Below are 13,517 nucleotides of genomic sequence, written 5' to 3'. Positions count from 1 at the left end.
GGATGCTTTCCTGACCCACTGATCATTACATATAGTTCAAGCAAATACAATGTATTAAACAGAAATCAATTTAAAAAATAAGGAAAAATGGGCAGGGTTAAAGGAAAACACATAACCTCGCTCTGTGGCACAGGGACATCACAAACAGCAGTCTCTAGAATATAAGGGAAGTTCACAGTCTGTTCCTCACATGTGCCAGGCCTCCTGGCCAGGCGCTGGCTGTGCTGCAGGGATGCTATGGGTCAGACACTTGCTCTGGCGGTGACCACATGCCCTCAGGCTCTAAATGGCAGGCCCTTTCTTCCCAGCATCGCCCCTCCCCCATGCCTTCGGAGTTATGATCCCCCTCCAAGTCTGGCCTGTCTCCAGCTCCCTGGGCTGCTTTTCTGGCCCCTCTGGTTCTGGTTGCTGCAGCTCTCCTCCCAGCACAGGTTAGGGTTGCCAGGCATCCGGTTTTGGATCGGAACGCCCGGTCGAAAAGGGACCCTGGTGGCTCCAGTCGGCGGTGTTAAAAGTCCAGTAGGCAGCGCAGTGGAGGCCTAGGGCTAAGGGAGGCTCCCTGCCTGCCCTAGCTCCACACAGTTCTCAGAAGTGGCTGCCAGGTCCCTGCAGCCCCTAGACCAGTTGTTCTCACACTTTTTTTTCCGCAGACCACTTGAAAATTGCTTAGAGTCTCGGCAGATCACTTAATGATCTTTCCAAATGTTGTTTGTACTGTTAGCTAACTATTGAAAAGCACTTTGGATAAAAACGCTATATAAAAATAACCTTAATAATAATAAACATTTTTTGTTCTACAAATAAAAGCACACAACTCATATTTTAATATCAATAGTCTTACCTTTCTAATGCGATGGATGTGCCCTCTCTCCTCGACTGCAACAGCCCCCGAGCTGAGGCTGGGAAGGAGGGGACTCTCTCCACAGCAGCCGTAGCCCTAGAGCTGGGAAAAGTTATCTCTTTCTCTGCACCACAGCCCTGCACGTCCCAAATTCCCCCCACACCCTCTTCTAACCCCACTGCCCCCTCCCACCTACTCCCTATTTCCCCAAGACCACCACCTCACCTTACATGTGCATCTTCTCCATGGTCCAGGCACCTAATTAGTGGAGCCACGCTTGCGCGGCTCCACTAATTAGGTAGGTGGCCCTTCATTCTCTCGTGTGCAGCCGCCCAGGCGCGCACCTTAGAACTATCTGCCAACCACAGTTTGAGAACCTCTGCCCTAGACACATGGGCGGCCAGGGAGGCTCCGTGGTGCACTGCCCCCGCCCCAAGGACGGGCTCCACAGCTCCCATTGGCTGGGAACCACAACCATTGGAAGCTGCGGGGGTGGCACCTGTGGCTGCAGAGCCTCCCCGGCCACCCATGCATCTAGGGGCTGCAGGGAACGGGACCCTGCACCTGAACCCCCTCCCGCACCCCAACCCCATCCCAGAGTCCCCTCCTGCACCCCAAACCCTTCATCCTTGGTCCCACCCCAGAGCCCACATCCCCAGCCACCTGCCCCAGCCCGGAGCACCCTCTTGCATCCCAAACCCCTCATCCCTGGCCCCACCCCAGAGCCTGCACCCCCAGCCGGATTCCTCACCTCCCCCCCCCACTCCCTAACCCCCTGCCTCAGCCTGGAGCCCTCTCCCACACCCTGAACCCCTCATTTCTGGCCCTACTTGGAGCCCGCTCCCCCAGCCCAGAGCCCATACTCCCCCCGCACCCCAACCATCTGCCCCAGCCCAGAGCCCTCTCCTGCACCCCAACCTCTCATCCCCAGCCCCATCCCAGAGCCCGCATCCCCAGCTGGAGCCCTCACCCTCTTCCCGCAACCCAACCTCCTGCCCCAGCCTGGTGAAAGTGAGTGAGGGCGGGGGAGAGCAAGTGGGGCCTTGGAGAAGGGGAGGAGATGGGGCAGGCACCTCGGGGGAGGTGTTGGGGCAGGGGTGTTCAGTTTTGTGCCATTAGAAACTTGACAACCCTAGGACAGGTCTTCTCCTTGGACTGCTTTTCTGGTTTTCTTTGGCTCTGGCCAGCACAGCTAGGCTCCCCAGGTCCTGCTCTCTCCTTAGCTCAGCTCCACTGTGGCCCAGGGGCAGTTCCAGCTCACACAGAGGATGGGATCCCCCTGCCTCCTGACTCCCTCATTAGCCTGCCCTTGCTGTCAATCACTCTGATCTGGAGCACTGACCTCTCCCCATTGCCCCTGAGGACTGTCAGTCTCCTGATTTCCCCATTGACCCTTCCCCTTTCTTTTGGTACTGGAAGCTAGTTAATCAAAAAAAAAAAAAAAACCCACTAAGTTTTAGTAAGGAGCCAACAGTCCACTTACAAATAAAAATAACCACCCAAATTATACTTTTAGAAAGAAGAATTTGGTAAATGTCTGGGCTAATTTACAGTTGACTTTAGCCTGTTTCAAGGTAAAGCACAAGGTTCCTCCTGTCTGGTTTATCTGCATATACCTCTCTGTGAGGTAGCTGCCTCCTCTGGATCATGCAGGACTGCTGACCTGCCACAAGCCTCTGTGAGGTCACTGCCCCCATGCTCTGTATTCTGTGGGACAGCTTGCCTCTGATAGGAGCAGTTCACAGAGATGAGCACCCTCTTCTCCCTTCTCTTTCCCCAGTGGATTTGTCTTTCCTTCTTTCCCACCGTTGTCAAGGAAATGTAGAAAGGTGAATGAAAATTTTTTGTCTTTACATGTTAATAATTTTTACTGGGGATTTCCTAATGGTTTATGGTGGTTTGTCCCCTCCGGATATAGATTGCTAGGTGTGTGTCTGTAGGTCCTCCCAATGCCCTTTTGCTGAATGGATCAGACAAACTGAAGTGTACACAACTGCATTGTCTTCTAGTGCTGCAGCCTACAGAGACCTAGGAAAGGGAAGGACAAGGGGGAAAGGGGAAGAGGGATATAAAGAGAAGGAGGGGAGATAGAAGGAGAAGAAAAGATTAAAAAATGGAAAAAGAGAATGGGAAGGGGATGAAAAGAGGAGAAGGAGCTACTCTGTTATCTCCCCAATATAGTAGTTTTTCACAGATATGGGGTAGTTATTACTATTATAGAAAACCACTGCTAAGTATTAATGAATATTTCTGAATTGTTTAGTCACAATATCATATTTGTGGAATATGAAAAGATGGACCTGTGTACAGCCCTGGAATCTTCTTCTTAGCATATGCACAATGTGCCTCAGGTGGCATGTGACCAGATTTCATCACCAAATTTGGTCTGCTGTTTGGATCATTAACTTCCCTGGCCCAAGCCAGGTAATGATGGGGAGCATGAGATGAACACTGATCTATGAATGATAATCTATATATGCAGAGTAATTTATATATGGCATCCTATAATAGAAATTGTAATCTTTCTTTTAGTAAGCACTGTGAATTATATAAATCTGGTTTGATTTTTGAGATGGAAGGAACACATACATACGGACTAAATCAGCCACACACAGGGAGGAGAACTCTCAAAACCTATAATGTATATTTCTAATTCATTTTAAATTACAATTTTTCTGCAAAAAACAAAGCAGAGAATCAAATCACAGCATGTCAGAGAGAGAGAGAGAGAGAGAGAGAGAGAGAGAGAGAGAGAGAGAATACAAATCAATTTTTTTACTCTAGCCTTTTGTTTACAAAGTATGCGAGTTAAGGACATTTAATTTTGTGCTATTCCTATAATGATGTATGAAACTCAGAATTGTATTGAACAAGCCCTCTGTATGCTCACATCTCTAGCACTTTAAAGGAAAATAAAATAAAATAGCATAACAAGTCCTATGATTTATAGGCCAACAATCCTGCAAACACTTTTGCATGTAGTCCCAATGACCCTAATGGGACTACATATGTACACAAGGTTAATTACATGTGTGTTTATAGGAGCAGGGCCATAATGAGGATACAAAAAGTTATTAAGAGATACTGTAAATAAAGCCCCTGAATACTAGAGACAACTTTTCTTAACTATAGTGTTTAGGGAATTTTCCAAACCACAAATCTGTCAGGATTAGAATTTATTTTAAGATGGGCACTGGATGGTTCCACCAATCTGGTACAATAGTTACAGGAAATAGCAGTTAAATATTCCTTGATCTTCCCCTATAAAGGTTACTGAAATAAGATGCATCTACATTAGAAAAGATTTGCCAATATAGTTACAGCAGCAAACCCTCCTACTGTAGATGCATCTTATTTCAGCAAAAACATTTATTTTATTTTATTTTATTTTATTTTATTGCCAGTATAACTACATCTCCACTAGGGTTCTTGTGGTATAGAAATGTCATTTAAAAATCATGTCCCTAACTGACATTACTAATCCAGCAAAAGTGTCTAATGTAAACCTGGCCTTTTTCCAAACTGTAGAAATTATTGATAGTTATGATGGTGATTTTTGTACTTCGAGCATTTGGAAGTGGATTGGAAATAACCAACTTGGTTCACATAAGCTACCAGACCTCTGGAGCAGGTACTGTCATACACTACCTACTTGGAGTGGGCTTGAACCAATTACCTATTGGTATATTTCTGTGCTAATCTCCTGAGCCATCAAGGCCCCCATTTCCATGGCTATCTTATGTGCTGCTAAAAAAGAAGTAAGAGCGCTCACTCTACCATAAAGAATCAGAAAAGTTAGTATAAGCATAATTAGTGTGGTCATTGTGACAGCCAGAGAGAACATTAAAAGCCATTCATTTAATTTTACATTTCACCATAGAAGTTACTTCAGTTATGGCATGCTGATATTTTTCTGAGGCTGCCTTAAATTCGGCCAGATGCTCCTCATAACTTTTAACAATTACCAGAAGTTGATCCCTCTCGACTGCTCCCAGGATGGCCTGGAGGATCACGTCAATACCCAGCCCAAGAATGGCAATGCCAATACCTCCAAGAACAGAAGCACCAATCTGGGCTAGCAGAGTGACCAGCTTGTTAACAGCAACAATTATAACATTTGAGCCGACTAGTTTTACAGCTACCATACCAGCAATGGAAGTAGCTTCTCCTAGAACAATCGAAAAAACTTTGTGTGCTATTGCAATTTTCTCCACCTCTGGCTCTTTGATATCATAAAGCTTTTGGTACAGCATTGGCTCCAGCATTTCCTTCATTTCTTTGTCAATCTTCCATACTTCCCGTTGGATCTCACTCATGGCTTGGATGATAATGTCACAGTTTTCCTTGATGGTGCCACCCTTTTCCATCTTAATCTGGGCAATTGTGCACCCCAAGTGTGCATTCAGTACTGCAATCAGTTCATCTGTGGCATGGAAATTAACCAACATGCAGTCCAGCAGCTCCTGGTGCAAACGGATCACTTCTTGACGTCTCTTCGGGTTATCTGGGTAGAGGAGGTCACTCAGAGCCATTCTTCAGAGAAGAGCAGCAGAGAGAGGAAAAATAAGGTTTGTTACCCATCTTTAAAACCCAGAACACTGAAAGGGGACTGGATTGCATTGGGAACTGGGATACAGAGCCTCTAGGTCAGTGATTCACTTTAGACCCAACAAGTCAAATCCAGAGGTGTGACTCAGTATGTCTTGAAGTAGTCTTAAGACGACATCATTTGCAACTTCTGTATCTGTCCAACATATACATTACACCAGCATAGACTTCCTAAAACTTGTACCTGCTTAGCATTGTGAACTGACATCACCCTTGAATTTAGTCCAATAAATGAATCTGAGTGACTGCAAGGGATTTCGAGTAGGTATAAATCATTCTACCAATGGTCTAGAAGAGAGGGGAGTAGCAAGAAAAGCAGCTCACAGATCAGTGTTGGCACATGTTTAAGGTAAAATAGACTAGTCCCTCCTGTAGCATATACCTTCTTCTGGTTCTTTGGTCCATAAATTAAACTGACTTGACCCCCTTACACTTACTCACATATTAGCAAGTTGGTATAAAATAAGTCTAAGGGAATCTGAGAAAGTCAAAGTCAAAAACATGTTCTACACACAGTTTTTGTAACAATATAATAATTTCACATTACCAAAATATTATGACAGTAAAACCACTAGTGTGGACATAATTATACCAGTATAGTTAGGCTTGGCAGGATTGGATAACAATGAATAGATGGGTGCTAAACATTTATTTCAGCTGACACACTGAAATCAACAAAAAAATAGCCATTGGTAACAGCACAAGTGCAGCCTTCCCTCCCCCCACCCTATGGCCCCAGGGATCAGGTGTGATTGGCTCTGTGGCAGTGAAGAGAGCCCTCTGCAGTCCCACTGTCACGGCCCTGCTGTCACACCAGCTGGAAGTACTGGGTCTGGGGGTCTCTTCTCTGTCCCAACAGGCCTGCAGCCTTTCCTGCACCTAGCCTTTCCAGGATTCGGGTGTCACGGGTCCTGTAGCAGCAAAGGGAGCCCTCTGCAGCCCTGCTATCAGGGTTCCCTGCATGGCTTCGGGGCAGGTGTCAGTAACACCCAATCCATGCAGTCACACAGTGTGAAGAAGACTGCGGTTCTGGCGGGACAGAGCAGAGAGTCCCAGCCAGACCTACAAGGAGGAGGAGGAGGAGTTGCCCCCCAAGTTCCCATCCCATGCAGGAGCCATTCAGCGGCAGGTGGCCTCCCCCACACAGCTGAGAGCTCATCCTCCTCTTTGCGGCCCTGGCCAATGGTCTCTGCTCTGCCCTGCCAGGACTACAGCCTTCCCCGCACTTTGCGCCTACAGCGATCAGGTGTCACCGGCCTCACAGCCGGTCATAGAGGGAGCACTCTGCAGCCCTGCTGTCATGGCCCCACTCACTCACCAGCCAGGAGTGCAGAGGTTATCCGGGCAGGAACTGTCCTGCAGCACCCTGTGGCTTGGGCCTTGTCCTCCTTGCAGGGCCAGGAATCTCTGCTCTGGCTGGCCAGGACCACAGCATCCCCCACACCATATGCACAGGTGTATTGGGCCCCTCAACTGCGCAGGGAGCCCCCTGCTGTCAGCACTGCCCTCATCCCAACCCTATCCCCCCTTAATTCCTGTAACTAAGAATAAACATTTTTTGGAAAAATAAAAGTTATTGTTGAAATTGAAAAAAAAATTGAATTTTGCAGAGCCTAAGTATTCCTGTTCCCATAGGGGAATAAGTAATCCTGGAATAAGCATCTTTATACCAGTATTAGCCACAGTAGGGGGATGTATGGCTTTAACTATACCAGAATATTTAATATGGTGTGTGTAGCCAAGGCCTAACTTATACCACCTTACACATCACCTAATATATCTCACTGTATTTTTGTCCTGATATTTAACCTAAATGTTCACTTTCTTAATTTGATCTCAGTATTCCTGTTTATTTCCCTATCACCACAGAAATTTTCTCCATACATCATATATCTGAAGATGATTATCTTGTCCCAAATTTATAGTTAGCGCATGCCATTTAGGCACTGTCCATATTAAGGGGTGATGCTTAACTGCACTGCCCTAGTTGGAGCACCAGGAGGCATCCTGCCTCAGAGATAAAATCTCTCTCTGAACAACCCTGGGCACACAGAGAGAACACATCCACTTCCACACCCTTTTGTGGTAGTGACCTTGTCCCTATTGTGTGTCAGTCCTGCTCCAGTGCAATTGGTGGGAAGACTATAGCCCCATCTCCTCTCACACTTCTTTTGGGAATGCTGTGTGCCTGGGAAAGTAGGAACTGAGCAGACACTGCTCCCCTGACTGCAAGGTCTGCAATTCTACCTGAGTGCACAGGCTGCTTACATTGGCCTAACCACTGTAAAGGCTAGGCAGAATCTGGCTCTTAGTTATCACTTAACCAAGCTGTAATATATCATTTTAGCTCTTTCAATCTTTCCCTACAGGCTCCCCCCTAATAATTTGTGTTGTTCTTGTCTAAACAGTCTCCGGTTTGTCACTATTTTTCTAGCACTGAAGCATGGAGAAGGGAGTATTATTCCCCTGCTCCAGGACATGTTGCCTTTTTATATGCAGCCTAACATTTCTTGGCCTTTTTTGCTTCTGTGTTACATTAACAAATCATCCCTAGTGTGCTATTCACCTTCATCCCTGGGTGTAGAGGTTTTCTGGTTTGTGTGTTTGTATTATCCTCCTTCTCATTGACAATCTGGGTTTGGGGTTATTTTTGTGTACTAGCCTGCCTTTTTCCAAGATAAGTCTCATTTTGTTATTGGTGCTTAGGTAATACAACGATAGGCACCTCAGAAATATCTAAGATATGGTAGATCAGATAGCTATTTCTACTACTAGGATCCTTCATATCATTTGTCTGTCCTTACTAGTTTTTGCAACACTTGCCAATTTAGAATCAGCTATCACCTACCTGGTGGTAATCCACTAGACACCACTCCCTTCCACAGCAGATGCATTGCTATATATAATTTTTTGAGTCGTCCTTCAACCAGCCTTCAATCCAAGTGACCGTGCTCAGCCACAAGCCAATTGGAATTTATATAATTAGTAACATTGTGTGGAAAATGTACATTGATTTATGAAAATCCAAATATATTACATCTACTGCATTTCCTTCACATGCTTCTTTTGAAGTTCTCAAAAAAAAAAAAAATAGGGCAATCACTTCAACTCATGCTTCTTTTTCCTTTCAGGATGGAGGAGGTATTGTTCATGTACACTAAGAGTTTATGATTTTGATGAAAAGCCGTGAACTGAACTGAAACAAAGCCTTGTGAAAGCAGGTATGATTCCTTATCAATTCTACCTAAGGAAAATAGAGAGCAGGCTTCTTTCTGACTCAGAGTGGTATTTGGGTCCTTTCCCTCTAATGAGTTCTCTGTTAAATGTTGTTGGTTAGTACTGTATTGTGGAAATTTAGAGAGGATGAAATGTGCTAAATGGAGTGCAACTTTTGTGAATGTCATTAGTATAATAGAAATGTAAGAGATGGAAGAGGCCTATTAGTTCATATTCTTTATCGCTGGCCAATCTAGGATTATTTCAGTTTATCCTATTATACCTCTTCTGAACATCATAAGCCTCTCTCTCTTTGGCATTGACACTTTTCAGATGATGTTATATTACTTCTATAGTCAAATAGCCAAGCTGTCCATATATATTTATTTAAATCTTTGTGCATACTGTAAGTCAGCCTCTGCGGCCCAACAGAAATATTTTTAAGGGATTCTACACAGTAAATCATAAAGGCTACCTACCTGCTTTTTAGTCAGAGCTCTGTAATCAGCTGTAGGTGTGCAGGACAGTGAATTCTCTTTTCACTGGATTTCTCTGGCTGTTTCTGATGGAATGTGATGACCTAGGTCTGCAGGGATTGTTGCTTCAGTTGGGTCCTGTTGCCTGCCTGGTTTGTAGATTATTTTAGTGTAACGCTGCTCTCTGGACTCTATACCCAGCCTCAGCTCATTGTTTCTCCATCCCCCTTTCAATTTTAAAATTGTTTAGTTTATTTCATGTTGGTAAAATAATTTGATTCACAACCCTAGAACCTGTAGCCTTCTGTTTATGGAAGGAACAGGTACAGTACAAATCCATATGCGTCTAATACTTGTTCCATCAAAAATATTTCTAAAAATATATACTTCATAAACTTGAGTGCCCGCCAAACATAATCACAAACAGCTAAATGTTGCTATAGCTGTACATTTGTGAATTCCAAAAGAAAAGTCATGGGCAGTCCAACACAAATAGAAGAGTATATACCACAACATATCTGCTTGGTAGTACAAGCTTCTGTCACAGCAGGGCAACACTAATCCCATTTAAACTCCATGCTGGGAGTCACACAAAAAGAAAGACTCAGTCCCGTGCATCACACTTGGGGTAGGGGGACCTCTGGCATGTCAGATGCAATCACCAGGGCCACACCAACTGATAGACCCTTCCTCAAATCAAGATGGATACATTCTGAGAATGACAGGAAAAGCTCTGTTCTACTGCCAGGTGGGGAAAGGTTAATCCATAATTTCCAGTTTGGTTTTCTTCTGAATGATGAGACATTGGTTCAATACAGAATCAGGGCACAAAATTCCTCTTGACTTTAGAGTTTTGGGGGTGCAAGAAATGGGCACAGAGAGAAAATTCTAACAACATAAGCACTAATTTTGTGCAACATTCTGATTTTTGTTTTATTTTAAAATCTCCCCTTCAAGTACTGACCAGGGTCATCTAGTTTAGATTGCAAGACCCTAGTGGATAGGGGTGCAGGAATGTGCTTTTTGTCTCTCACTGATATGGAGCTATCATCACCTAAGCTTTGTTCCCTTTAAGCATTCATTCAGTTTGTGCAGGGCTTTCTGCCAGATTCAACTCCTTGATACTACATCCATAAGGCTTCTGGTCAGTGCTAATCCTTTTGTTCTGGAGTCTTCATGTTCATAGAATCACAGAATATCAGGGTTGGAAGGGACCTCAGGAGGTCATCTAGTCCAACCCTTTGCTCAAAGCAGGATCAATCCCCAGACAGATTTTTGCCCTAGATCCCTAAATGGCCTCCTCAAGGATTGAACTCACAACCCTGCATTTAGCAGGCCAATGCTCAAACCATTGAGCTGTCCTTCCCCCCTGTTATAGGTTAGAATGTGATTGGCAATCATTTAACAAGAAATGAACAGTTATTCCTCCATGTACACTAGGAAATACCATATTTGTAAATATTTTAAAAATTGTTTAATATTTTAAAATATTTTCTTTCTTATAAATCCCACATGCCAGCCACTGATGCAGTGCTTGGAATTCTTCTTGGTTTCCATTTTATTACCATTAGTTCTTTAGTCATTATTAGAACTTATATTATCTTACAGAAGTACATAACACATTTCAGGCCTGATTCTGCTCCTACTGAAGTCAAAGGGAAATTTGCAACTGATTTAAAAGGAAGCAGAGTTGAGCCCTTCTTGAGCAGGAAATACACATCCAACAATCCTTCTGGCCTTTTGAGATAGATCAAAATTAGTGCTGGAGAAACCTCATAAAATTGTCATTTCTTTTCAATTTAGATGCTTATCTGAACTGTATTAGTCTAAAAATCAGACTGGGAATGTGAAGAGAACACAGAGTTTCTTGGGAGATAACTGGTGGTTTCTACTGGGATACAGATCACACAAATTGTCTTTCTCATGGTTTTTCAGAACTTCCACTTACAGCCCAAACCAGGAAATTCAGGGATGCCTGACTTTTTTGTTTAAAGAATGTTAATCACAACTCTTTCAGAGCACTTGAGTTTGGGGGAAAGATTTAGTCTGGCTTGCCCATCACTAATCTTTTTTGTTGACATCTCAGTGCACCAGAGGAGGGGGATCTAGCACTTGAAAAGGAGCTAACAGTGGTAGAGAAACTCTTACTCTTCACCACCCCTGTGCAAGAAGTAGGGCAGAGTTTCTCCCTAGCAGTCAAAAGAATGATAAAATGAAAGCCCAATCAGTGAGTTTGCTTGTGCCTCAACCTACCAAGAGCTGTGGAATGCTGGCTAAGCGATGTGTATATAACCTTAGTTGGATATCAGGATTACAGCATTCAGCAACACGTGCATGCTGAGAAGATGCTCACTGCTCCAGAATAAGGAAGAAATAGTGTACCTGACTCCCAGTCCTGAGTCATTCTGGCCTGTAACTGAAGAATGGCCCTTATGGACCGAGTACCCTTCTGCTTCCTCCACAGAGGACCGTGCTTTAATTTTGTGTGGCACACACAGTATATACATACGGGAAAAAATATTAGATTTAGCCAAAACAATTACATCTAGTAAGGGTGAAGACAGGTATATTAGTTCCCAAAGACTAATAGTAAATCTAACAATAAATAGCTAAGCTGTCCTTCCTCAAGAGGAATGTTCTCATTCCTACTCTTAATTCCACTGTTCTGCTTACACTTAAAGGGTCAGATTCATTCCAAGTGTAAGCACCAAAATCAGTGGCGTTGCACCTGCTTACATCAGTTCTACATTTGACCCAGAAAATAAGACACATGAACTGTAGAGGCTAATGGAGGATACACTATTTAGGAGGAGTTGTACTATAGTTCTGGTTTGAAAAAAAAAACTGTATGGTATTATTACTGGAGATTTACAGCTCAGGATACAAGTACTGTACCTCTTAGATTCCTCACCTGTGTCTTTTGATTTGTTTTTCAGTGTCAAATCTCTTCTCTGGAAATGTTGTCCGTCTTTGGTGCAGAGAGAGATAAACAAAGGGTGCTCGCAGCCAGCCAGACTCTGTATGATTTCATATACATATATGTCTCTTCCACCAATACAATATTTCGAATCCTCAATCAGCACCTTGGCACCAGCTTCCCCATCATTACCGTGAAGGAAAACCTCAGCATTAAGGAGAACCTTCAGCTCCTGATCAGTACTCTGAAAGAGATGCAGGCTGTTGTGGAAATGAAAGACAAAGATGTGCAGCAGAGCATCAGCCAGCGTTTATATGCTAAGATTGCTGGGCCCATCACTTCTCTGCAAGAGAAGATTACTGTTGTGAAGGACCTTTATGAAAATTATAAGGGAATCCTAGGAAGTATCAGTGGTCCAATCGCTGCTGTGCTACTGAAACACAGCAATCTCCCTGAGTCTGTAGAGTCTGCTATTCATCATCTAGTGACTTCCCCTGCCCTGTCCCTCCAAGTGGCTGACCTTCTCATGGGCCACAATGAAATTGTCAAAATATTCCCAACTGTCACTGAGAACAGCCCTTCAGGGAGTAGGATTCAAGAAGCTAGACCTCGCAGTCCATCAATTGCCTTCTCAATTTCCAATTTCTTGCAGGCTGTCCTTTGGGGACAGGCTTCTACAAACACCCTGAAAATAGCTGCAGACTATCTCGAGGAGGCTGTCAGAGTGCTGAGACCATCTTGTGAATCTTTCCAGTGCATTGTTAAACTAGCTGAGGTCTATATCTCACTGATAACAGACAAGTTGCAATGATCAATACGGCAATTGTTCGTGTGTTAGAAATATGCTTCTGTTCCTTCTTTTCTTACAACAAGGGAAGTTGCACAAAGGAACAAGAGAAGGTTGCGGCTAATTGCTGATTCCACAATAACTTCTGCAATCACTTTTAGTGTCTAGATTTGAGCATTGCACTAAGGCGGCAAGGTGAAGTCTTCTCGCTTTGTTAATTTAAAAACTTGATAAATAAAAATCAACAGGAAACTAATGTAAACAGGAAAAAAGTCTAAGAATCAAAATGCTGAAACAGTATCTGTTTTAATAAGTGTGTTTAAACTTTCTGGGCAAGCTTTTTAGATTATTCTGATAGCAACAATTCATTTTGACAGGTCAGGTTATAGTGGCTAGCTAACAGGAATTAGCTTATTCAAAATAAGCTATGATAGTATTGGTCATTGGGAGGTTAACCATCATGGTTGGATTTTCATCTGATTGACCAACTGGGAATAGTAAATCACTGTGATTTGAGATGAGAAGTAACTAGATAATCTGTAGTAGAGTGAAAGATAATCTTGTACTCTGCCAGAGGCTTTGTGTGCAACTTTTGGGCAATTCGCTTAATCTCTCTTTGCTTCAGGTTCTTTGTGAAATTGGCATATTTTCTCCCTATCATAAAGAAGCATT

The 13,517-nt window shown here is 43.7% G+C and overlaps 1 protein-coding gene across 1 annotated transcript; it reads right to left on the bottom strand.

The window, feature by feature from the left end:
* Positions 1 to 3,567: 3,567 nt before the first annotated feature.
* Positions 3,568 to 12,108, bottom strand: SMCO3 (single-pass membrane protein with coiled-coil domains 3). The gene is made up of 2 exons (XM_005305285.4): positions 9,145 to 12,108; positions 3,568 to 5,374 (listed from the first exon to the last, which is right to left on the bottom strand). The coding sequence occupies exon 2, from the start codon at positions 5,371 to 5,373 to the stop codon at positions 4,696 to 4,698; it is 678 nt and encodes a 225-aa protein (XP_005305342.2). The 5' UTR covers position 5,374; positions 9,145 to 12,108; the 3' UTR covers positions 3,568 to 4,695.
* Positions 12,109 to 13,517: the final 1,409 nt, after the last annotated feature.

This window comes from Chrysemys picta, chromosome 1 (assembly GCF_011386835.1).
Source record: "Chrysemys picta bellii isolate R12L10 chromosome 1, ASM1138683v2, whole genome shotgun sequence".
Taxonomy (NCBI): Eukaryota; Metazoa; Chordata; order Testudines; family Emydidae; genus Chrysemys; species Chrysemys picta.
Note: the sequence above shows the minus strand (reverse complement) of the source record. Positions and strands in the feature narration are given on the sequence as shown.